The sequence below is a fragment of the Chenopodium album genome, chromosome 10 (assembly GCF_948465745.1).
Source record: "Chenopodium album chromosome 10, dcCheAlbu1.1, whole genome shotgun sequence".
Classification (NCBI taxonomy): Eukaryota; Viridiplantae; Streptophyta; class Magnoliopsida; order Caryophyllales; family Amaranthaceae; genus Chenopodium; species Chenopodium album.
The window spans coordinates 57,246,508-57,271,268 of NC_137843.1; the positions used below are offsets into that span (position 1 = coordinate 57,246,508).

A 24,761-nucleotide genomic window follows, 5' to 3' on the forward strand; every position below is an offset into this window, starting at 1 on the left:
ATTGAAAAGCTCTATGACTGTTTCATTTTGGACTTTAATCCTTATGAAACTAGAAAGTCTTATTCTTGCAACAAATATGATGATGTTTACATTACAGCTGAAAAGGGAAAGGTAGTTTTAATTTATCTTTAGCTTATATTGTTGTTATTTTGTTGTGATGATTGTGGCCTTTCTTGCAGGTGGCTCTTGAAGACTACCCACGTTCTAGGCATCTTTGTGCACGCTACCCGTTTCCTAAAACGATTCACATCAAGTACTGTAAACGGGTATATTTATTTCTTCCTAGTTCTTATCTATGTAGAATTTTACTCTTTCGATTGCCATTTGGTTTTGAGATAGAATCTAGGGTTTATTTGTTGTTGGTGATTCATATATTGATCTTTGTGTTTTAATCTTTAGTGCTCGTGACATTGGAAAATTCTTAAATTTATTTATCATACATGGTGTGTTTTTATAAGGTAACCTTATATCAACCCGGGTAAATCCTACTCTTAGATTCTAGGATTTTAATTGTTGTTGGAGATTCATAAATTGACTTTTGTGTTTAAATCTCTAGTGCTCTTGACATTGGAAAAGTCTTTGGGTAAATGCTAGATTCTAGGATTTTATTTGTTGTTGGTGATTCATATATTGATTTTTGTGTTTAAATCTTTCGTGCTCGTGACATTGGAAAAGTCTTAAATTTATTTATCGTTTATGGTGTTTATTTAAATGGCAAATACAAGTTAAAAGTAAGGAAAATGACACTAACTAAACCTCAACCCGGGTAAGAGACCTCCACCCTCAAAGTGCCTCTGGTGAGGATTGAACACCAGGGTCCCCAATCAACCTTAAGGTCTAGTGCAATCTTTCTCACTAGACTTAGCTTAGCTTGACATCGTACTTGGTTTGTGTTAGTTGCTCCATCAATCAAGTATATTGGTAATGTGACTTAAGATGACTTGCTAACCTGATGTATCAATTGTAGAGACTAAAGTGTGGCATTGTACTGTGTCAAATTTTGTGTTACTTTGATTAATGTCAACCAATTGGATGTGATTATAGTCTTTATACCCTATGTTTATATGCAAAAGAAGGAACACATTGAAAGAAAAATAAATAAATAACCTTCCACAATAGATTATTTTTGTCTACTCTTACTTGAATACATTATTTTTGTCTACTCTCATCTCGCCTTGTGCTTGACATGGCCTAATCCTGGCCTCGGGGTTTTGATGTCGTTGCTGTACAATTTCCTAGTTATCTTAGCTTTTCCATTGCTTATGTTATTCTTGCTGAAGTTGTTTACATGATCAAGTTCTCTTCTTTATGTAAGGCAAATTTGATTGACTTCATTGTATTGTGGTATATGTGATGGTTGAATTGCAGTGCTACTGCTATGTTTGTGATATACCTGCCCCATGCAAGCACTGGTCGGTTCACTGTAGTGCTACACCCCAAAATCCGCATTGGAAATCACTACGCAGGCTCAATCGCTCCTCAAAACGGAGAGTGCTGCGCGCCTAAGCTAGAAATCCCTTGTACTGCATTTCATGGTGTAGGAGGAATGAATGTTGTTTTTTGAAACCTTATGGAGCAGTCTGAGACTCTGAGTTGAAAAAATGGTGTATGAAGTCAAATTAACTTGGCCTTAAAGACACATCTAGCTGCCTGTTTTGATGACTTGTGAATAGTTTATGTATGTAAGTGTTGTGTTGATATCTCTGATGCTACTACTTATAAGTAATCCAGACCTCTCAGGTGAACTTGCGAACTGTCGTCGTAATTATTTGCATTTGGTACTAATCATCTCAGCAGGAGACTTTGTCATCAACCCTCTTGATAGGAAACTCTGTTCTGAAATACACCATCTGAGAGCAGAATGGTTCTAAACTCTGTTCTGAATCCACTTGGGGTTCAATGCAGATTCTGGAATTTGAATATTGAAGGCATTTGTCAATTTATAGCCAAGGCTATGCTTTCTTTCTTTTATTGCAGGAATATAATGGTATAATATCACTTTAATCTACCAAATCATAATAGACCTAAATGGTTCACACTGGACCTTTTATTAACTTGCTTAATGCTATATTTGTTAATAACATACGAAGTACAAGTTATGAAAGTAGTTACTTGGAAAATACAAGTACACATAAAAACTAAAGATTGATTACGCCGGAAAAAATTCAGACCAAACCAAGGTAGACATGAATATCCGGAGTAGATTAAAACACGTTTCAGGTGGAGAGAACATAGGATAAGAGCATGTGTAGATGGTGTAGCCGTGTAGTGGTTGTTATTTATGTTGCTGAGTGGAGGTTTTGTGATTCATTGCACAAAGTTAATCGATTCATGTACCTTATAAGTCTATAAGCAGTTTTGTAATAAAGCATTCATGCTGTGTTTAGGTTAATTATTCTAGAGAAACTTGATAAATTATTAGATCTATTTTGAACGTTTTCTAACTGTTTGACCACTTGTTTTCCACCCAAAACTCCCACAAACACACAGAAGAAAGAATGTGAAAAGGATAACATTACTCTACTTACTACTCCTTGCAATACAGGAATTTGTAACGATTTTTGAGCCTTTTCATATCATTGATTAGTCAAAGTCTTTCAATAAACTTCAGTTGCAGTTTTTCATGCTAATCCTTTTTTGATAATATAACAATTTGGCGAGTCATTTGATGAGTCTCCTTATGATTTGAGTTGTGCCTGAAATTTTTTTTATCAGGAAAACAGAGAATGCAGCGACAAATGTCAGAAAAACAGGTCCCTTCGATTCTTGCTATTGCCCTGGCTGAGCTCGAGTTCCCTAGTTGTAACACCTGTAAGTGCTGGGTTATAATGTTAGCCCCAAACTTGTGTTAACTTTGATTATTGCTCTGTATTCCTGTAGTCATGCACTCGTGCATCTTTAAGGTATTCAAACTCGGCTTTTCCTGGTTAACCTCTTTGTTGTTTTCCTATCAACCTACATATACAGCTGACTTGGGGAAGAAGATCTCTCGTTCTATGGATCTGACGAACAAAACAGACAACCTTGTTGTATTCAGGGTAGTTTTAATTTACTAAGTTGATGTTATAGGAATTACAGTATTATTTGTATTCAGAAAGAATCCTAGCTAGCTAGTTAATTGATTAATATTTTCTGTATGCGTGGAGCAAGATCAAAAGAATGCGAACAAATTCTGGCAAGTATTCTATACACCCCATAGCCGGGTGCATACTTCCTAAAGCGACATGTGACATAACAGGTTTGTTTACTTCTCTACCATGAACGAATTGTAGCATCAGAACTTTAAGATCATCTGTTGGAAATCAGCTTGCTTATAATAGAGATTAGGGAGTAGTCGTCATATATATATTTGTATATCTGGTGTTGTATTCTTGTATATGAATATGTACTTGTACTTCATATTACAGTAATTTGAAGAAGTTAATCACTTTTCAATTACATGTAGTATCGATGCGAACCCCAAAAGAAGCACCACTCAATGTGCAGCGCAGGGACAAAATTATAGTTCAGAGTGCTCGTCTGCCTAAGAGCGTCACTGCAAGTGCCTTAACTACTGATTTGGTATACTCCGTTTTAACTTATGTGTATGATTCTATGAATATTGTCCCGACCCCTCATAAACAAGTATATATGCGACACCTATATTTACTAATAGTTGGACGTACATCTATCAAATGTGCCTCATTATGTTTCTTCAAATACATTGAAATATGCTAAATCGTTTCTTTTTTTAATCACAGATAACTTTCTTTCTTAAATTGTTGGAAGAGAAATCCAGCAGGTAATTGTATTATTTACTAATTACTAGTACTGAAATTTTTAATTGCTTGCATAATATTATTGAACAAAAATGTTTCTTGATACATAATATAATTTCCAGTAACTTTGAAAGGAAAGTGATGAGTATCATTGTTTCACCACCTCTTGCTGATGAGCAACCTCCCATGAGATCAGTATTTTGTCTGAAGAATAAGAAACGAATAAAGGATATCGAAAAGGTTGAAGATTGCTTTATATTGGAGTTCGATCCCTATGAGTCATTTGATCTTTCTTCACTCTCCAAGTGCCTAGAAGAAGTTCAAGATCCTAACATTGCTGTTGTCACCGAAAAAGGCCAGGTAGTATTAGTTTAATGATCCTATATAACCTGCTGTCTATTTTTGTCAGTAATATTTGTAAATAGTTGTGTACATTTCCTACAAATAAAAGTTTGTATGTTTGGTTAATTGGTTTTCTGTAATGATGTTGATGATAATAATGTCCCTTTTAAAATAATTGGCAGGTGGCTTGTAGAGACTATCCACATCCAAGGCACCTCTGTGTCGTCCACCCTTTTAACAAAACTCGCCACGAAACTCACTGCAAAATGGTACTCTTTGCTAATATTATCTGTCTCTCATTGCTAATATCATTACCTCTTTTTGTTAGATGGTAGACAGTTGTTTCTTTGATTAAGCATTCGATATGTCTGATCGGCTTCTTGGTATAATTGCAGTGCTATTGCTGTGTTTGTGATAGCCCAGCACCTTGCAAGAAATGGGCCAAAAAGTCTTCAAACATTGCTGCGAAGCATTGTGATGCTACTGGTAACAAGGTTTACGAAGGAAGTGTAAACCGTACATCGCGTCCAGTGAGTGATTGGATGCTTAGGATCTGAAGATTGAAGATTGGTTTTTGTATGCTCGAAGACACCGACAAGATTAAGCAAGGAAGATGTATGGAATGTTGTTCTAACAAAGGAGCAGGAAGACTATTAAGTAATTTTAGGGTCCAAACTCTGTTTCACAAAAGCTTTGGGGATTTTGGTGGTTTAAATCTCTTTCTTCTGTCTCCTCGATGATCTCCCTCCAATTTTATGAATGTCCTATAAAAATCCATACTCCGTACAAGAGTTTCTTAATTTCATGTATCTTAATCTCTTCCCACCTTGTTTCTAGAGTTGTCAAAAACTGATTCAATAGAAACCGCTTAAAAAAAAAAAAAATCAATTTTATATTTTTACATGAATACAATATTTTAGCATGGTTTTAATTTAAAATAAACTTGACCTAGCTTTATGGAAGCCGATCCAATGCCCGAATTGACACCTCTATTCATTCCCTTATCTTACTTTTTGATTCAAGAAAAGTGGACTTGTTTCAACTCTATGCAAATTTTGTGATGACTCATCACTAGTTTTTACATCAAAAAAAAAAAAAAAAAGATTTGATGATGACTTACTCGTAACATTGGTTTCAATTATAAAGCTTTAAATGCATGTGATGCATGCTTTACCTTTCTGAAAAACATATATAACAATTCTTTATAATAATAGAAAGTGTTCCACTCGTCCCTTTTTTTTTTAATTTTTATTTATTTATTTTATAATAATAGAAAGTGTTCCATTCGTCCCTTATTACTTTTCACATTCTCTTTTTTAGAGTCCGAAAATATATTTCTCATTTCCATTTATAGCTATAAATCTATAATTATACCCTTAAATAAAAAATATATAAACCATTTTAGTTGTAATTTGACTTTTTTTTTTTTTTTTTTTTTTTTTTTTTGACTGGGATTGTAATTTGAATTTGAACAACCTTATCATAAGTTATTTTTTCCAAACTAAACTTAGCTAAATTTATTAAACTTAAAATAAGTGAAAATAAGGTGAATGAAACTGTCCTGTAAAGTCATGACTAAAGCCTTGCTTTTTTCACCTTATTTTTACTTATTTTAAAAAAAAAAAAATTCAGATCAGATCAGAAAAAATAAGTTCAAATTACACCATCGTTTGATGTGCAATTTTTTAGCGCTAAATATCTTTAATTACATAATGAAAAAAATTGTGAAAATCACATATTAATAAAAAAAACACATTATTACTAATTTGACAAGACTCTACTTGATATATTTTTCCGTATAGATTATCATACATTTAAGGTCAATGTTTAGTTAAATATGAATGAAAGCTAGATGCTCCTTTGGTTGCTTTGTTTCAAAAAAAAATAAGAAAGTTATATATATATATATATATATATATATATATATATATATATATATATATATATATATATATATATATATATATATATATATATATATATATATATATGACATTCAATTCAAACCAAATCATATCAAACCACATCAGATTAAATAAGTTCATATAAGCAAATATAAGATGAACCATACAAGCCCTAACAAGTGACTACTTTATAAGGCTAAAAGCCCAACAATTGAAATAGACATAAAATACCCAATTACCCAGACGTCTTTTTCTCTCACAAACCAAGTTTATCTTCATTCTTCAAAACCCCATTATTAAAACTAAAAACCAAAAAAGCTCACTCCTTTCACTCCTTCCCTCTGCCACTCATCATCTTCTACCAGAAGAGAGAGAAAATCACACATATCCCACCACCATGACTGTTCCAGTTGTTGAAGAAGAACAAATTCCTGTTCCCGTTAAAGAAGAGGAGGTATATTTCATTCTCAATTACCAATTTTCTGGGTTTAATTTTATTGGGTATTGATTCTATTTGCATTTATTTATCTGAATTTTGCAGAAAGATGAAGTAATTGTTGAAGATGTTAAGGAGGATGAACATGAGGATGACGATGAAGATGATGACGACGATTATGATGAGGAGGATGACACTACCTTAAGTAATTTTCTTTTTTTTGTTCTTTATCTTTTATAAATTTTATGTCTTTCGATTTTAAATTTTGTTTTTGTTTTTGTTTGTTCAATATTCTTACTTAGGGTTTATGGCTCTTATTTTTTCGTAAAGTTTCTTATTTGGTTCATATATGTGACGCTGAACTTTTTGTGTGTTATTTCAAACATTTGTGCTTAATTGGGTTGTGTTATTTGTTGGAATGGGGCTTATTTATAATAGGATAAGGGCTGTTGAATTGAAATTCTGATGAAATTTGAACGTGAAAATTGCAACATTGTGTTATCTTGAGTGATAAGCTAGGAATTTTAACTTTGTTAGAATGTTTGGTTTTTTTTTAAATTGAGGATTGAGTGAAATTGAAGATATGTGTTGGACTTGGAACTCGGGATTTGTTTGATTTTGGCAGTTTTGGTGACTTTTTTTTTTTGCTGTGTGATGTATGAAGAATTGGGAAGCTTGGTGTTTTAGGGTTCCTGAATTTTGGATAGAAACTGGACCTGATATATTGAAATTCTTGTAGCTTGATTGGTTAGCTGTTAGGATTATTGGTGTGCTATATTGCTTGATTGTTGTTCGTGTACGTTTTGTTGTATAAGCTTGAGCAACATATGTCTTATCAGTTAGGCTGGGAATCTGGGTTTTATTTGTTTGATTATTTTGAAGAACTCTTACTGTATGTTATATACTGATGTGAATGATTTGTTTCTATTTCTAGGGTTGAGGGTTGATGGGTTTTACGTGCTCTTAATGCTTGAGTGCTAATTATTTTATCCTGTGATTTGTTGTATCCATTTAGCCTCAGCTGAGGGTATCAAGCAGAGCAGGAGTGAGAAGAAGAGTCGTAAAGCAATGTTGAAACTAGGATTGAAACCTGTCTCAGGTGTAAGCCGGGTCACCATAAAGAGAGCCAAAAATGTAAGAATTTTTCCTTATGAAACGTTATTGATAACAGGTGTTTTTGAACATGTAATGGTCTGACATTAGTGTGTTGGGATTACAGATATTGTTTTTCATTTCAAAGCCTGATGTGTTCAAGAGCCCTTACTCTGAAACCTATGTCATATTTGGTGAGGCCAAGATCGAAGACTTGAGCTCTCAGTTGCAAACTCAAGCTGCCCAACAGTTCAGACTCCCTGATATGTCATCAATGATGGCCAACTCAGAAGCTTCTGCTGCCACTGCTGCTGCCCAAGAAGAGGAAGAAGAGATCGATGAAACAGGGGTAGAGCCTCGAGACATTGAGTTGGTTATGACTCAAGCTGGGGTTTCGAAGGGCAAGGCTGTCAATGCACTCAAGGCTCATGATGGTGACATCGTTGGTGCTATCATGGAGCTCACTGCTTAGGTCGGCAATCTTACCTGCTCATTGATTCCACTCCTCGGGAGTTTAATTGCCCATTCTAGCTTTATTATTCTTCTTTGGGCCTAAACATTCTAGTGATGAGGTTATGCATTTTCGAACTGCTGCCAATTCTATTTATTTTGGATTTGCCTTTTGATAATATAATGGTTTTGTTGCCTCAAAGTTGCAGTAGCTTTCTATTTATTTGATTGGGGTTTATACAATCTTTAGATGTTTTACTTGTTGATTGACCAGTTGTTCAAGGTGTATCCTTATATTTGGAACTAGAAATATGAACAATTGAATAACACTTTAAATTGACGGATTTGGATTAATGTGTCCACATTTTATTGAGTAATTTCTAAACGGTATAAATTACTAATACTATCAAACCAGTAAGTTTCCTGATTACAAAGAATATAAATATAAAATAATCTTTTCTAATTAATTACCCTACAGTTTGTCCGGATTTCACCAGACATGCCAATAAGAACATCTATCTGACCCATCTTAACCATTACTGCTGCAAACTTTCTCATCCACAATGACTGATTCATTGCATTCTGATTCACCTCACTAGCTGTGTTGGAGTTTGTCAAGAGGGTCTGATCAGATGTGAACAAGCTGCGGTTGGATAAGATGTCCTGGTAGTAGCCTACATCTGTGACTAATGGGCTACCAGGGTTCATTGGAACGACTAGGCTAGAATCCTTGCTTCCTTGCGGGCACTGTTGCTGCAGTTGTCCTGCATATTTAGAATCCAGAGTAGGATCTGTCCCATTTGTTCCATTGAAGTTGTATAGCCTGTTGCTGATGGATGTGCAATGAGATTGGCCAATTGTATGGGCGCCTGTGTTCAAGATTGGGTTTATGAAATTTGATGTCAGATTAAAGTCCTCAAAAGAGTAAAGACTTAGGTTCAAGCTCAATTGTTCAAGACTTAAGCAAGCAAATAAATTTTGGTATAAATAGGAAGATTTTTATATCTAGAACCCAGTTCGACCTTTGTGTTTGTTGATAGCTATTCAATACCTGTCATGACTAGCAAAAATGGATTTGGTTTTTATTTGCTACTCCATAGTTTATCACTGGATAGCTAACATAGAAGAGTTAATGAGAGTATTATCTAAGATTCTAAATTTCTAATTGATGGGTCTGCTTGAAAACTAAAAGCTGTTTATTAGGACCTTTAGATAGGAGACATTATTTGACTTCTTTGTTTCAGGACTCTGACTCGTAACTGAATAGTAAATTAGTCTGTTAGCTTTGGTAAATTTGGCCTGGCTGTTTCTGTTTGAAAGTCTAACCTAAGTTAAAGAAAAATTCACCCTCTATGCTCTTTTCTGATATTGATACCTGATAGGGTGACCATTTCTTCCTGTGTCAGATTTCTGTTCGCGAAGCTCTGTGTAAGTTGGTCAACATTCAGTGAAGGTCCAGGGATGTCTCGTAGCACCTCTGAAGCTAAAGAGACTCTTCCATCCCTTCTCCCAACCGGAACATCATAAACTGGCCCTTTTGTCTGTGAAACTGATCAAAGTTATGCAGCAGACTACAAAATTAACTGTTCTCTGGTAAAGAAATAAAAATTCTTACTTACTATTACTACGCTGTCTCTGGCTGCAAAAGCTAAAATGTCTGCACATGATACGACCCCTTTGCATTCAGTTTCAAGTCTAGTCTTTGCATTGTCAATGATTTTAAATCCTCGAAGGCTAGGATTGTTTACAAATGAATCCTTCTCAGCTGTGTTTGAGGAATTGGAGTCAATGAGAATGGATGCATCACAACCCTGGTATCAGAAGAGAGGGAACTTAGGGAAACTTCAATTAATCGAATTGATAATACAGTAAAAGTTTAACCAACTTACTCTGACAAAGCAGTCATGAAAGTGCATTCTGACTAAACCGGGGGCAACTCCTTTGTCTTTCATAAACCCCTTCGTAACTTCTTCATTCACAATACGCTCTGCTGATTCACTTGATTCACTATAAAACCCAACTTTAAGTTGCGCTTCTGTCTGAGCACTTAGACAAGAAAGAGCCAAAAACAGAACACGAAAGAGGATTGAAGAGTGATGGGGAATCATTAGACTCATTCTTTACTTTGCTTCAATCTTGGAGAACCTAAACACACAGTTGTCCCATTTTATAAGTGGAAGAAAAAAATTCATATTAGTGTGGTGTTAGACAGCACATTTGCTTTGTTTAGTTTGAGCACATAAAACTTTTAGTTGGAAAAAGACAATTACAATGATTCTGATAGTAATTATGCTGTCTATTAATTTTTGTTATGGATTATGTGATATGCATTGTATGAGCTCCCTGAAGTAGGCATGCCTTGATTCTATTGACTTCAGTGCACAAGATGCCAATGATAGCTGTTGAACTGGGTATACTATGGGACCAATAGTTTTGATATTCTGATATAGTTAATCTGTCAGTGTACGATTCAAACATGCATTGCTCTCATTAGTATGCTGACTATTAGGCTGAGAATACTAGAGTTAACAATAAGTGTCTGTACAAAGGATGCTTCGTTTCGGTTAGAATCTAGGGAAGTTGGGTGAGGCTCCTTTTTGGTTTTTCGGAAGAAGGGGGATTATGGGTCCTATGGAAACTGGAAAGGGGAAGGGTTTTTATTTTTTTTTCTTCTAAATGGTAACATTGCATTATTGGGGGTTTAGGAACAGTGATAAAGACAATACTCCTAGCTACTATGAAGGCATGGAAGCACATAACTGATTGTTTACTTGGAAGTAGCTATGATTTTCCTCACATAGGGGCGTATTTGTAAATAAATATAATTTTTTTTTTTAAAAAAATAAGTTTAATGCTTGTATCACACCAGCAGTGTCCTGTGTACTGGTTTATAAACCAATTTCTGGGCTGTGTTTGAATGTTTAATTAAAAAAAAATAAAAAATAAATAAATAAATAACTTGAATTTTTCCTTACAGATGGTTATAAACCAATTTCTGGGCTGTTGTTAGATAATAACTTGCGTAAAACTTCTGCTGCTCATCCTGCTGCAAATAACAGCAAAAAGAGTTTTCCGTCTTACCTAAAAGGTGCAGCTGAGATGTACGAAAATGGAGTTCTTGCGGCTGTAGATCTCTGGTTTTTGGTGGATGCCCATATTCGCATCTTTGAAGAAGTCTCATCATACGGACGTTATTTGTGCTTCAATCATGTCATCAACTGCCACAAAGATGTTGTTAAGCTTGCCTCCATGTTTATGTCCTCTCCTCCTCAAAGGTAATTACACTAGGATTAGGAACAAGAGTAATCTATACTAAACCATAATAATTCAACTTTCCTTTCTTTAGTGTTCCTCTTTTCTGATGACATAAGAGAGTAAAAGGACTAGAAAGGTAATGCGATAAGTTTAGCTCATATCTTAATCTTAACCTTGCTTATATATGTGCAGCTCAGAGGATACAAGTAGGGGTGAGCAAACTGGGTACGCGGTCAAAATTTTAGGACCCGAACTTGGAATTGGTTGGAATCGGGTCCCAAAATTCGGAACCAGAATTGAAATTGGCACGAGAAGATGGCATGTGAATTTTGATGGTCAATTCCAGCTGCATTAGTAAGACGCCACTGTCCAAACTGAATGGAGTTCATGTACATATGGCCTCATTCTTTGTTCAGCACCAGAATATGATTGAAAGCTTGTAACTAAATGAAAATTCATTATTTTTCATCTTCTTGATGTAATTTTGAAGGTTAAGTGCAAAAATAACTTCAGCAATGAAAATCAATATCAAAATCCTCTCCCAACTACTCTTCTATGGTTGGTTTGTTTGGCGTACACCAATTTTTTTTTTTTATATCTTGTAATTTAAATAGATTTAAAAATGTGAAGAGACCCATGCCATGGCCAAGACTACTTCAACCAATAACTAGAGCAGATCGTTCTTGGAGGGAAGAACCCATCGATCAGCAAGTGAAAAACAAGTAGCCAGCAATATAGTCAAAAACAGATTTCTCATGATACCCTCATTAGAATGACTGAGGGAGAGAAGGGGATGTAGCAATATAGTCAAATTTTGACAAATACTTATGATGGAACAGTGTAACAGCTAGTTATGGACAAACGGAGTACCACTATCTCTCAATTTTGGCTAGCAAGCAACTGTGTCCAAAGACTAGACCTCAGTATGAGAAAAGGAACCGCAAAAAAATGCCTTATGCTAGAGAATAATTGTAATATACAAAAGATTATAAATTCACTGTCAAATCCCTCTTTTAAACATTTTATTCTTAATTTTATTTTATCATCTTTTCTTTAAAGTGGGCAACTCCAAATGAACAACTCTCTTGCATGCAAATGCAATCCTTGGCGTTAAAAAATATTTTACGTTTAGTATATATTAAAAATGAATATTTTACGATTGAACTGCTTCCTCCGCTTCAAAAAAATATTATGATATAAAAAATAAATTTATATGATATTTTTGAGAATTATAATCTAAAAATTTGTTTTGAATAAAATTAAATTTCAATTTGTACATCTGAAATATTGGTATTTCATCGAAAATAAAACTCTAAACTAACAATTTTATCCTAAATTATAGTTGGTATCCAAATTTGATTGAAAATAGAATTCTAAACTTATATTTTTTTTTTATCCTATGAAATCTATCTAAGTCTATCCAACGTGACGCTACACTTGGCGAAAAATTGAAACGCTAAGTGTCACTGTCTCGTGATTTGGCTAAAAGTTTAGCTTTATATATTAGTTATATAATTATGATTATATTTAAGTGTCTTCTCGTTTTTAAATGAATATATATATATATATATATAAATATATATATATATATATATAAATATATATATATATATAAATATATATATATTCATTTATATATATATATATATATATATATTACATAATTGTCACCGATTAACTGGTGCTAAAATTAAAGAATTGCCACTGGTTAACCGGTGCCAAATTAAAGAATTGCCAGCGGTTTTAAATCGGTGGCATTTAATTTTATTTTTGGCACCCCTCAAATGCCCACCGGTTCAAAACCGGTGGCATAGGGGGTTTGAACCGGTGGGGATATGTATTTTTCTATCAGTGCACCCTCTCTCTTGCCTTCTAATTCTACCACCTTCTTCTATTTCCACAAAATTCATCCTTTTATTAGTTAAGTACTATTCGGGCTTGTTCTAATAGACTGAAATCAGCTAGAATGAACTGAACTGAATATTTTATAAGAGAAGGAAATTAAGAACTGAATTGAAATGAAAATAAACATATGAGAACAATCCCTTATTATTGTTATTTTTATTTTTATGTACTTTTAATACTTTATAATTTTTTCTGTGATCAAGTTAATCAACCATCAAACCGGGCAGCTAGGAAAAGTCAATAACTTCCCGCCATTAATGGACAACGAAGACCGCGATGTGTTATTATCTCTCCCAAACAATGGCGGCCCCGCCAACCGGAAAGCCCATTCTCTCAGCTCCCAACACCGTCAAGGCACCACCGCTTCCACCGCCGGCGCCATCGCAACCGCCGCCGCTAACGACACTTCATTGAAGCGGGCAAACCAGCTCCGTAACCAATCCGGCCCTCGACGAAGCACGAATCTCCAATGCAATGTCAAACCACCAACGCCACCTTGGTGGGCCGTTCTACAACGACGGTGATTTCTTCCCTTACGCTTCCATCTTATGCCCCGGTTCGAACCCGAGGTATGATCACTCCTTCTCGCTCCCTTCTACCACCATGTCATCCACCTGTTCAAACAACACTAGTGAAGATGATCAGCCCTCCGCAATGGCGGAGTTCACCGCAAGTGGCGGGACCGGGATTTTTAAGGCTCCGACGAGGTCTGCTGTGCACCCGACACGGCCCCCTGCATTGGAGCTCCGGCCTCACCCCTTGAGGGAGACTCAGGTGGGGAGGTTATTGCGTACCATAGGGTGTACGGAGAGTCAGCTGTGGGCAGGGCAGGAGAATGGGGTGAGGTTCTGGTTTCGGGATGCTTACGAGGCCGGTGCCGGTTCTGGCGGGAAAGGTAAAAGGGGGATAAGGATACGTCGCCGTTTTATGAGTCGGCTGTGACTTCGCCTACAATGTGTGTGGTTGTTGATCATGGAAATAGGCTGGTTTGGAGTTTGGACTGGATATAAGGATGGTAAGATTCGGTCATGGAAGATGGATCCGATTGAGAATTGTTCTGATGATTCGTCGTCACCACCGTTTCGTGAAGGTCTTGTTTGGCAAGCTCATAAAGGACCTGTTCTTGCCATGATCATGTCTTGCTATGGTAATTAAATTAAACAATTGGATTTTTTTTTGGTGGGTTAATATTAGCTGGATTTTTTTTCAATTAAATTATTGACATTGTTGATTATGGTAATACATGATGTTTTGGGTTTGTTAAGGATGAAAATGGGGAGTAGTTGAATTTGATTAATTGATTTAAATGATCAAGTTTTTGTTTTTTGGATCAAGTTCTTAATTTCATGTTTATAGGGTGAATTTATTTAGGCAAATTATGATCATTTCCACTATTATTTTGGCAATTGATGGTGGAATTTCCATTGATCAATATTTATAGGGTTACAATGAGAAACCTAATCATATTAGGTAACTATAAGATATGTACAGATATAAAGATAATCTTATACAAAATATATCCTAAACCTAAGATGAGAATATTCTATGGATATTCTCTATCAGTTTTTTTTTACTTTTTTTTTTTTTTAAATGTGATGGTGATGTTATTAAAATGAAGTGGTTGATAGAATGAGTTAAGCGGAGCAATAATTTCGTATTTTCAATCATAGAATGTGATTGATGATAAAGATTGCTCCGATGTCATTTGTTCTATTTGAAGGAATTGTTGATAAACTTATAGTGGATGGAGATAATTAATAATCTTGATTGAGGTTGTTGTCAACATTTTTGGTTGCAAGTTAATTTCTTGTCTTCAATCTTTTGATTGAAGAAATAATAAAATGGGACAACATTAGTTTGCTGAATTTAGAATTGATGTAATGATATAACATTATCTTAAACAATGGGTTCAAAGTTGAATACACTTTGACTTTTCTGGTTCTGCAGGCGACCTATGGTCTGATGGAGAAGGTGGTGTGATCAAAGTTTGGCCATGGGACTCGATAGAGAAATCGCTGTCTCTGATCTATCAGCAGAGGAAAAGCACTTGGCTACCTTGCTAGTTGAGAGGGCGAATGTGGACTTGAGGAGCCAAGTTACTGTGAATGGTGTATGCAACATTTCTTCATCAGATATTAAGGCTACGCTGTCTGATCATGCTAGAGGAAGGGTGTGGTGTGCCACTTCTCTATCACTCTCATTATGGTATGCCCTCGCCTTCTTCTAATTTCTAGCTTGCAGATCTTCTTTATGATACCATATATTCTATATGCTTGATTTATATATTCTTTTCAGTTGGCTTATACAAAGATTTGAATCACAAGAATCTTGTCTTTTTCTCTTTGATTTGAGATTAATTGTATTACAAAGTTTTTGTGAAAGTAAACTCGCGTTCTGAAAGTTGTGGCAATATACAAGAAATAAGCCTAATAATTGGTTTCTTATGTAGGGATGCTCGTACCAAGGAACTTATTAAAGTGTTTGATATTGATGGCCAAGTTGAAAATCGAGCTGAGATGCCAGTGCCGCCACAGGATCAACCACAGGTAGAGGATGAGATGAAAGTAAAGTTTGTTTCTCAGTCAAAGAAAGAAAAGCCCCAGGGGTTTTTGCAGAGATCGCGTAATGCTTTAATGGGTGCAGCAGATGCTGTACGCCGAGTAGCTACAAGAGAGAGGTACAGGGGCATTTAATGAAGATAACAGGAAGACTGAAGCACTAGTGTTAACTACTGATGGGACGATTTGGAGTGGAGGTTCACATGGCTTAATTTTGCAATGGGATTCAAATGGAAACCGTGTCCAAGATTTTAATCATCATCCTTCTGCTGTTCTATGCTTTTGCACCCATGGTCCAAGGATATGGGTAGGATATGCTAGTGGTGTGGTTCAATTGCTGGACCTTGAAGGAAATCTTTTAGCAGGGTGGGTTTCTCATAGCAGTCCGGTTATAAAGATGGCAATATAGGTGGAGGTTACGTTTTCAGCATGGCTATTCATGGTGGTATAAGCGGATGGCACCTTATGTCCCCTGGGCCAATCGACAGTATAATACGTTCTGCACTGTCTTCAAAAGAGTTGACATACACGAGAGGAGAAAGTATAAGATGTTAGTTGGATCATGGAATGTTGGTCAAGGGAAAGCCAACCCTGAAGCACTCAGAACATGGCTAGGTTCTGTAGTATCAGATGTTGGAATTGTTGTGGTTGGGTTGCAAGAAGTGGAAATGGGAGCTGGCTTCCTTGCCATGTCTGCAGCAAAAGAAACTCTGAGAATCCCCCTTTTGTTCTTTATATTTTTGACTTCTCTATTGAATTCTTTCTTTCTTGAAGAATATAAGGTTTTTCAAAACCTCAATTATGGTGAGGTAAGTATGATTGTTTTATGTCCGAGTATGAGTACAAGATATTTATAGCATAAGAAAGTTATGCAACTACTAAACTACTTGCATAATTTGAATGTTCAAGTACTGCATAAAGTAAGAAAAAAGCATCTTTGGATGTTTTCTAAACTTTTCTTGTACATACAGGTAGGACTAGAAGGGAGTGCCATTGGGCAGCATTGGGAAGAAGCTATTGGTAAGATCTTAGATGAAGGAATCGCTTTTGAACGTGTAGGTTCACGACACCTCGCTGGCCTGGTTTGCTCATAGCTATCTGGTAACTATGCATGACTGTTTAATCCTGATGTTAACCTCCTAGTATCAGCAGCTTACATTTTTACCCCTGCTACCACTTCTTTGATTGAACATCACTCGTTCCTGCCATGATAGATTCATGGTGGCTGTCTGCTTTTTGGTGTATAAAGAGCCACAAAGGGCAATCATGTAGACGGGATTTGATCCTAGACTAAGACCCAATACTTAAACCAACTATGCTACATTGATTGGCATCCCATCTTCTGTTTATGTATGATAATCATTATTCTATGTTTTAGGGTAAGAAAGAATTTGAGGATGCATGCTGGAGACCTTGATGTTGCAGCAGTTGCTTGTGGTTTTGGCCGAACAATTGGTAACAAGGTATAGACCTTCTTTTCAGTATTGCTCATGTACCTCTTTACGCAATAGCCTTGTATGTGAAGTCTATGCAAGCATACTTTGCATATAAAGTTCATATTAAGATAAGCATTTGGTATCTATTTGCAAGTAATTCTGATTATAATTGTATTTATTAATATATGGAAAATTGGCAAACTTCTAATCTTATACATTGATTTTAAACCTTACTTGCAGGGAGGAGTTGGATTAAGGTTGAGAATCCATGATAGAATAATATGTTTCTTATTGATTGTTCATGTTATGTTGCAGAGTGAGTTGTTTCCGAAGCAAGGCTATACAGTTTAAGAACTTACTATTACATATGCGTGCTACTGCTGCATAAATCTTGTTAGTTTACAAATTAAAACAGAAACTTCATTTAGTTTCAGAATATCAACTGTCATGGGATTCATAGAGAGAGCTCATCAAGCCAACGATCCATGATTGAGGAGATGGTCTCGAGAAATGTAGTTTCATTTGATTCTTGTAGCAATTTTTCCTCTGCTTCTTTGACAATCAGCTCAATCACGGATTCCTTCTCGTCCAAGGGTTCACGGCACATGATGCCTCCAATGACAAAGGGAGTCAACCTTCTAGCGACACCTTTCTTTAAGAGCATGGTGGAAACTTGTAATATACGAGCACACTCAGGTAGCATGTCCCATCCATGAAGTTTCAGCAGTGCAATATCTTCTCCAGCATCAAGGGATTCTATGTATTCAATGGTTTTAGGGGCATATGGCTGTTTTGCTTGAGGCCAATTAAGCCAGTCAAAAGTGCAGTCCTCAAACTGTGTAGTGAATGAAAGCATGCACAAAGTTAGAAAAGCCGGAGTTTTGTCTGGTAAAAACAGTAGAAGCCTAAAATTGTTCAAGAAAAAGCAATTACCAAGTTACAGATACACTATCACCCGATTAGGCTATCTAATCCAGAACTGGCTACATATTTTCAGAGCATTTATAGGATTTCCACCAGAGTTAGGGGGCTTGAGGCAAATAGTAAGTGATGCAGCTAGTAATTACGTGAAGTAAAAGAAACTCACTAGTGATTCATATTCACAATGTGATGAATTTTTTAGTAACTTTCCTACATAATTGGGACTAAGTGGCATGTGGCAAGCTGGCAACACAATTTTTTTCCTCATTCAAACATTAAGGCTGTACATGAAATGTGTGGGATAAAATGTTTTTCATCATTTAATGGATCAGAGTATGCCTTGGGTTTGCATCATAAGTCATAATTAACTCACAATGAACATAAAAAATCCAACCTCAACATGAAGAAAAACATAGGAACAATGACTTAACACAACAAAGAACATCTAATTTCAAGTATTAGATAACATGTCCTTCAATGTGTCTAGTTAGCTAAAAAAGCAAGCCACGTAAGGTAAAAGGGTGGGAAGAACTTTACCTTGCTTGGAAAACAGTACCCATGATCAATCGGAAAGAGGACAAATTGACCTTCATGATCTCGGGTATACAAAATATTTCCAGCATGCCTGTCTACATTGGCCAACCTGATATCCAAAACTGATATCTTGTGAACCTCTTCAACAGGAAAGACACTAGAAGCCCTGTCTTCACAACTAAAAGACTTTTTTATATACATCTGCAGAGAGCCAATCTTCAAGTTGTTAGAGAATCTCTTGTGCAAACAACTCACAAAGGCAGTTGGTGGCACACCAGAGAACCCGAAGTCCTCATGGCAATGAGAACGACGCCTATTGCTTGGATGATCCAAAATATATGCTGCCACTTCACGAATAGCCCCCTCACCAACTTGAGTACCCTTTCTCAGCCCTTCACCGTCCTTAGACACAGATGATCCTTTAGGGTTGTTCACAGCCATGGCCTCCTCATCAGTAGGTTTAAAAACAGAGATAAAATCCTGACCATTGGGATCAAACATGAGATATGTTCCTCCACGGCCCTCACGACACAATACTGGAAATTTTCCTTTATCTAACCCACTAAATGTAGACTTAATCAGATTCCTAATCACTGAAGGAAGCTCAATGTCAGGATTCACGATCTGATGCTCCAAAATTATATCTCTACAAAACTGTTTCTGGAGTGCACCCAGAGGATGAACAGGTTGAGTTCCCTGTTTGCACTCATCAGTGACTACTTCATCAGCTCCTTTCTCATTTGAATCAGAAGCCACTGTCAAAACTTCAAAGTCTTTCTCAACTGGTTTAGCTCTCACTTTGGGAGATTTAACAAGCAAGTGAAAAACAGCATCACTGTTCTTACAATACACCTGAATTTGACTCTGGTCCTCAAGCTCCTCGCCGTCAACAATCAATTCAACAGGTCCATCTCCCTTCTTAGCAATCTGCTGCTTCACAACTTGGTACTGAAACTCTTTCCCACACACAGTCCTAACAGTAATAGCTTGAATATTTGAGAGACAGAGGCCCAAGTGCAGGGCAGCCCCATCAGCCACCAGCTCTCTTCCATCAGAAACCAGCTTGTGATAGCCATGCTTGCCCGACAGAAAGGTTGAGATGGTAAAGGAATGCTTTGGAACTGGAGTTACAGGAATACTTGCCATTGATGTTTCTAAAATTAGACGATCAAGATCCAAAGCAAATAGATCCTACATCCCACACAAACAACACACACATAAAGTTTCCTTCTAAAATTAGACGATCAAGATTCAAAACGAATTGATCCTACATCCCACACAAACAACACACACATTCAGTTTCCAGCATACATCGACAACCTAAGCTTAAACCTCAAAAATTCAATTTCTAATTTCTAAGTTCAACTTGTTTAGAACATCAAACCAGATACAAGATATCAAACATCAGCCAACTGCTCATCAAATTAGCATAATTAGCAACATCAAAAGTTCTAAAACCTAAGCTTAAACCTCAAAATTTCAATTTCTAAGTTCAACTTGTTTAGAACATCAAACCAGATACGAGATATCAAAAATCAGCCAACTGCTCATCAAATTCGCATAATTAGCAACATCAAAAGTTCTAAAACCTAAGCTTAAACCTCAAATTTTCAATTTCTAATTTCAATCGACAAACATCAAACCTCAAACCAGATACAAAATATCAAACATCAAGAACATCAAACATCAATCAAAACGACAAAGATCAACCAAAACGACAAACAAACAACACATATCAAACCATATACGAAATACGATCAAACATCAAGAAAATGCAACAAAAATGCAACGAAAATGCAACAAAAAAAGAAAAAACATTCAAGATTAAAGAAGTACTTACAGAGAGTGGCTCAAACTGCTCGTCGAAGTTACGAAGCTCCATTGAAAATGAGAGAAAAAATGGAGGAAGAAAAAAAAAATTGCGAGGGAAGTGTTGATTTTAAATTTGGAAGAAAAATTTGAAGAAATGGAGCAATGGTGATGATGATGTGGGATTATCGGGGGTATTTATAAGAATGGACTTTTGATGGAATTTTTCACTATTTTTTTTTTTTTTTTTTGAGGCATTTTTCACTACCTAACTAAACTTGTAGTAGTATATTATACGGAGTAACTAAGGATTCGGAAACGAAGCAAGAGTCTGCAACCTAATTATGCCTATCCTATCATTAGATCAAGTTTTCATGCAGGTATGAAAAGGAAGGGTGGTACGTTTGGAAATCTCTTCGATCATCCAAAAAAGAAACTTAACAATAGTTTATGTGTTTGTATTTCTAATTTTAAGTATTGGTATAGTAGTTGTATGTCGTGTAAGACTACACAAAATCTAGCAAGTATGACTAGAGATAAATAGTAGTCTCGTGTTTTGTATGCTTACTCTGTTGTAAAAAAAATAAAAAATAAAAAATTAATAATAAAAACAAAATTGAGGCATACGGAGTAACTAAACTTGTATAACTAATCTCTATATATATCTTCACCTAAAGACGTCAAGATTATTGTTGCAAAAGACTTAACAAATTAAATGAAATGGAATAACAAATTTTCTTAGTTGAAGAGAGTGAGGGATAGCTCAAGTGGTTAGCTCTCCCGGTTCCAGGAGATTTCCGTCCTTGTGGCTCTCTAAACACACACACACACAAAATAGTTGAAAATAGGAAGGTACAATATTGATACAGGGATCACCTATCACCAATATAAAAACCAAGGTCTTTCAAGGCGGTAATCAACAGGTCAATCCATATCTGTCGCCACCAATGTAGAAAAGTGGTCTTCAGCCTAAACTCTCATATCTGCGGGTTCTTGCAGCCCACTTTCGATAAGCCAACGGCAAGATCTTGTCAAAGATGACTTGTTGCGTAGTACGGACAGATTGCAGACTGATTAAATTGGTACCGAATAATAAATTAAGAGTTTGCACTATAGTTTAGGTAAAGAGAACTATACATTGTCCGTACATCAAAATTAAAAGGCATACACCTAGCATTCACAGTAACGACTGATACACCCAATAAGGTTCATTGTCTCATTTGTCTGTCATAGAAAGATGAGCTCTATGCTGAAATGAGGTAACTGAAGCTTAAACTTGTAACTAAGGGGGGAAAAGATAATGTTTAAGACATCAATCTTCCCACATAAAGTGAAACTTGCCTAAAGGAAAGCTAGGTAACCTACTTCCCTAATCTTGTAGAACTTACCACAATCTTTCTACTTAAAGAGCCAGGGGAATTTAAACATAAATCACTGTAAAAAAAAAAGAAAAAAAGACCTGTTTTCTGCAGATTAATGGAATTTTCCTTCTCATTTTCTTCAAGGTTTCAGAAGTATCAAGCATTGAAAACTTTTCAGAAGTATCAAGCATTGAAAACTCAAACAAACAGATACCAGATCTGTAGCTAATAACAAAAGGCGAGAACAAAATTCATCTATTGGGAGTAGCATTGACAGGATGCAGCCATCCACTGCAATTTTTATTTTTTTTGAAATGAGCCATCCACTGCAATTGTATATGATAAACTTGCTCACTTCTAAATGTTCTAATGTTCTAAGCACATCATGCTTATCATAGCATAAAGCTCCTCAGCTTTGACAAGGCCTCCACAGTGAGGCTACATTTAGGCCCCGAACGCTTGACCATTGGGTGTTTTTTATTCTGATGATCGAAAGTAGAGAAACAAATAACTATGACGGTCAGATTATCAAAGCTCTTGAGCCTTAAAGCCTCTCTGACTAGCTCCTCAGCACATAGTTGTGGATCATTGTGCTTCCTTAATCCATTTCGCACAAAGTTGACAGCTTGTTGACTTGACATTACATCCCAGATTCCGTCACACCCCATTACAAGAAACTCATCATCTTCAGTCAAGAATATCTGTCTTAGTTCAGGTTCGGCAATGAGGGGTGAGGCTGAACCCTTAGGAAGCTTCATTTCCCAGTCCCCTAGTGCTCTTGTCACTGCTAAAACACCGTTTAGATACTCATCATCTACATAGCCACCTAGTTCTTCAACTCGTCTCTTTTCTGATGGGTAAATAGGCTTGTGGTCCTGCGACATATCTATTGCTTTTCCTTTCTGGCATAGGACAGCACGACAATCACCAGCGTTTGCAACTAGCAAGAACCTGAAAGAGAACCAGGATAATGATGAATGATCAAAAACAGCTTCATTGAAAGTTTAAACTGAACTAAACTAAACTAGCTCACTCAATAGTGCGTAGTTAAGATAATTCAAGTATAAGTCCATGCTCATGGTGCATTATTGAATATTGAGTACAGATCCGAGCAACACCTAATACAACAAGAAAAAGAGGAGGCATATGTACTGTAATTAAAAGAAAGTAAAGAAAAGAAGGAATACCTTCCCAAAACCAAAGCTGTAAGAGCAGTTGTTCCTGTAAAAGTACTGATGCTGCTATCCTCAAAAATGGCTAGATCTGCAAGAAGAAAGGCATTGCGGAGGCAATTCTCCACTTCTTGAAGATATAAGTCGTTCAATTCAGAGGCTTCGGGAAAGTTCACATCTTCAAAAAAGAACTTTTTCACATTTTTCCTGACATAAGCTGCTGCTTCAGGACCTCCATGACCATCAAAAACCCCATAAAAAGCACTTGGCTTGGGACAACTAGACATTGAGTCAAAGTGCAGAGAAAGATCATCAATCCTTATATGTTCATCCTCCATACGCTTACGTGGCCCAATATCAGCAGAGCTACCTGAGCGAATTTTTGGTACAAACTGCAGTACATCAGATGGGGTCGTTTTATCCTGAAACAAAATACGATTTCTTCTTATTAAAATTAATTAGAATAAATAAATTATAAACAATTACAGAGCAACTCCCAACTCCCACTAGGCAACTACACATTATCAGATCATATGTTCCAAGTCAAATCCCTACATTGTTGGCAAATTTATTTAAGCATTGTAAAACAGAGAGAGTAACACATTCTAAATTCGCTATTGACAATTCAAATTATCGTATATGACAGTCCATATATATAGATTATTTCAATTAGGCTTATGATGACACAACTCAGATATGGTGCAAATTTATTTGCTCGGTTGATTAAAATACTGGTTACAATTAAATAAACATGAATTTAATATAATGTATAATGTGTAGTCTATCCAATAACTTTAAGGCATTATGAACACAATAAACTATCAAAATTTAAACGCTCAAGTTTCAATCCCATAAATCTTGAGTTTCATACACAACAATTTTGCCAATCTTATTAATAATTCATCACCTAAACCCTGAACCTCAATTCAGGTTTCAAAACTCTTATTCTCTGGAAATTAACATCAATCAAACAATTGAATGAAAATCTAACGATAATAAGTAAAATTAAATGAACAATATCACATAATTTTGCCAATCTTATTAACAATTCATCCCCTAAACCTTCAACCTCAATTCTTGTTTCAAAACTCTCATTCTCTGGAAATTAACATCAATCAAACAATTGAACGAAAATCTAACGATAATATGTAAAATTAAATAAACAATATCACATAATTTTGCCAATCATATTAACAATTCATCACCTAAACCCTCAACCTCAATTCTTGTTTCAAAACTCTCATTCTCTGGAAATTAACATCAATCAAACAATTGAACGAAAATCTAACGATAATAAGTAAAATTAAATGAACAATATCACATAATTTTGCCAATCTTATTAACAATTTATCACCTAAGCCCTCAACCTCAAATCTCGTTTCACAACTCTCATTCTCTGGAAATTAACCTCAATCAAACAATCGAACGAAAATCTAACGATAATATGTAAAATTAAACGAACAATATCACATAATTATCATCAGCAAACAAGAGAAGTGCAAAAATAAATATAGATAATAAAAACTTACAGCTTGTAAGCAAGAGACCGCAAAACTAGGGCAAACGTTTTCAGTTTCTGCATCCATATTCTTCCTATTTCGATGAAATTCCCAGTAATTTCAATAATCCAAATTCCAATTTCAGAAAACAAACACACACAAGTTCTTCAAAGAATCGGTTGTTTTTTTGTTTTTTGTTAGTGAGCTATGAACAAGGGCAAAACCGCCTTTATATAAACGAGTAAACCGCCTTTACCTTTACTCGGTAATATGGAGGCCAATTGCCTAAATTGATAATCACGGAGTAAAAAAAACCCTAGAAACAATTT

The 24,761-nt window shown here is 35.7% G+C and overlaps 3 protein-coding genes, 1 long non-coding RNA gene and 2 pseudogenes across 6 annotated transcripts; 3 read left to right on the forward strand and 3 right to left on the reverse strand.

Annotated features, from left to right (window-relative positions):
• Positions 1 to 6,287: 6,287 nt before the first annotated feature.
• On the forward strand, positions 6,288 to 8,248 carry LOC145562655 (nascent polypeptide-associated complex subunit alpha-like protein 5). 2 transcript variants are annotated; one of them, XM_081623011.1, is made up of 4 exons: positions 6,288 to 6,458; positions 6,546 to 6,645; positions 7,462 to 7,574; positions 7,660 to 8,248. In XM_081623011.1, exons 1-4 carry the CDS (start codon positions 6,402 to 6,404, stop codon positions 8,002 to 8,004), a joined length of 615 nt encoding a protein of 204 aa, XP_081479137.1. In that variant the 5' UTR covers positions 6,288 to 6,401; the 3' UTR covers positions 8,005 to 8,248. The 2 variants fall into 2 exon arrangements, with proteins under 2 accessions (XP_081479137.1, XP_081479136.1); XM_081623010.1 differs by having other exon boundaries at positions 6,297 to 6,458; positions 7,456 to 7,574.
• A 24-nt stretch (positions 8,249 to 8,272) lies between these two features.
• LOC145562654 (peroxidase 5-like) lies at positions 8,273 to 11,197 on the reverse strand. 2 transcript variants are annotated; one of them, XM_081623008.1, is made up of 5 exons: positions 11,064 to 11,197; positions 9,872 to 10,127; positions 9,602 to 9,793; positions 9,358 to 9,523; positions 8,273 to 8,851 (listed from the first exon to the last, which is right to left on the reverse strand). In XM_081623008.1, exons 2-5 carry the CDS (start codon positions 10,097 to 10,099, stop codon positions 8,442 to 8,444), a joined length of 996 nt encoding a protein of 331 aa, XP_081479134.1. In that variant the 5' UTR covers positions 10,100 to 10,127; positions 11,064 to 11,197; the 3' UTR covers positions 8,273 to 8,441. The 2 variants fall into 2 exon arrangements, with proteins under 2 accessions (XP_081479134.1, XP_081479135.1); XM_081623009.1 differs by having other exon boundaries at positions 10,958 to 11,080.
• Positions 9,362 to 11,775, forward strand: LOC145562657 (uncharacterized). Its single transcript, XR_014094422.1, has 3 exons — positions 9,362 to 9,575; positions 10,960 to 11,257; positions 11,430 to 11,775. It is a non-coding gene; the product is annotated as an uncharacterized LOC145562657 (long non-coding RNA).
• Positions 11,776 to 13,399: 1,624 nt separating this feature from the next.
• LOC145565511 (type I inositol polyphosphate 5-phosphatase 13-like) lies at positions 13,400 to 17,487 on the forward strand (annotated as a pseudogene).
• Positions 17,488 to 17,510: 23 nt separating this feature from the next.
• Positions 17,511 to 20,473, reverse strand: LOC145565512 (phosphatidylinositol 4-kinase gamma 3 pseudogene; annotated as a pseudogene).
• Positions 20,474 to 22,015: 1,542 nt separating this feature from the next.
• LOC145564263 (putative protein phosphatase 2C 49) lies at positions 22,016 to 24,611 on the reverse strand. Its single transcript, XM_081624589.1, has 3 exons — positions 24,463 to 24,611; positions 22,949 to 23,355; positions 22,016 to 22,712 (listed from the first exon to the last, which is right to left on the reverse strand). Exons 1-3 carry the CDS (start codon positions 24,517 to 24,519, stop codon positions 22,154 to 22,156), a joined length of 1,023 nt encoding a protein of 340 aa, XP_081480715.1. The 5' UTR covers positions 24,520 to 24,611; the 3' UTR covers positions 22,016 to 22,153.
• Between the last annotated feature and the right edge of the window lie 150 nt (positions 24,612 to 24,761).

Coding starts and splice junctions, on each gene's coding strand:
- LOC145564263 (XM_081624589.1), bottom strand. CDS start 24,519: ATGGATGCAGAAACTGAAAACGTTTGCCCTAGTTTTGCGGTCTCTTGC. Junction 23,356..24,462: donor CGGTCTCTTGCTTACAAGCT/GTAAGTTTTTAT, acceptor ATTTTGTTTCAG/GATAAAACGACCCCATCTGA. Junction 22,713..22,948: donor ACAGCTTTGGTTTTGGGAAG/GTATTCCTTCTT, acceptor GTTCTCTTTCAG/GTTCTTGCTAGTTGCAAACG.
- LOC145562655 (XM_081623010.1), top strand. CDS start 6,402: ATGACTGTTCCAGTTGTTGAAGAAGAACAAATTCCTGTTCCCGTTAAA. Junction 6,646..7,455: donor GGAGGATGACACTACCTTAA/GTAATTTTCTTT, acceptor GTATCCATTTAG/CCTCAGCTGAGGGTATCAAG. Junction 7,575..7,659: donor CCATAAAGAGAGCCAAAAAT/GTAAGAATTTTT, acceptor TTGGGATTACAG/ATATTGTTTTTCATTTCAAA.
- LOC145562654 (XM_081623008.1), bottom strand. CDS start 10,099: ATGAGTCTAATGATTCCCCATCACTCTTCAATCCTCTTTCGTGTTCTG. Junction 9,794..9,871: donor TTCATGACTGCTTTGTCAGA/GTAAGTTGGTTA, acceptor TTCTGATACCAG/GGTTGTGATGCATCCATTCT. Junction 8,852..9,357: donor AGAAATGGTCACCCTATCAG/GTATCAATATCA, acceptor TCTTGAACACAG/GCGCCCATACAATTGGCCAA.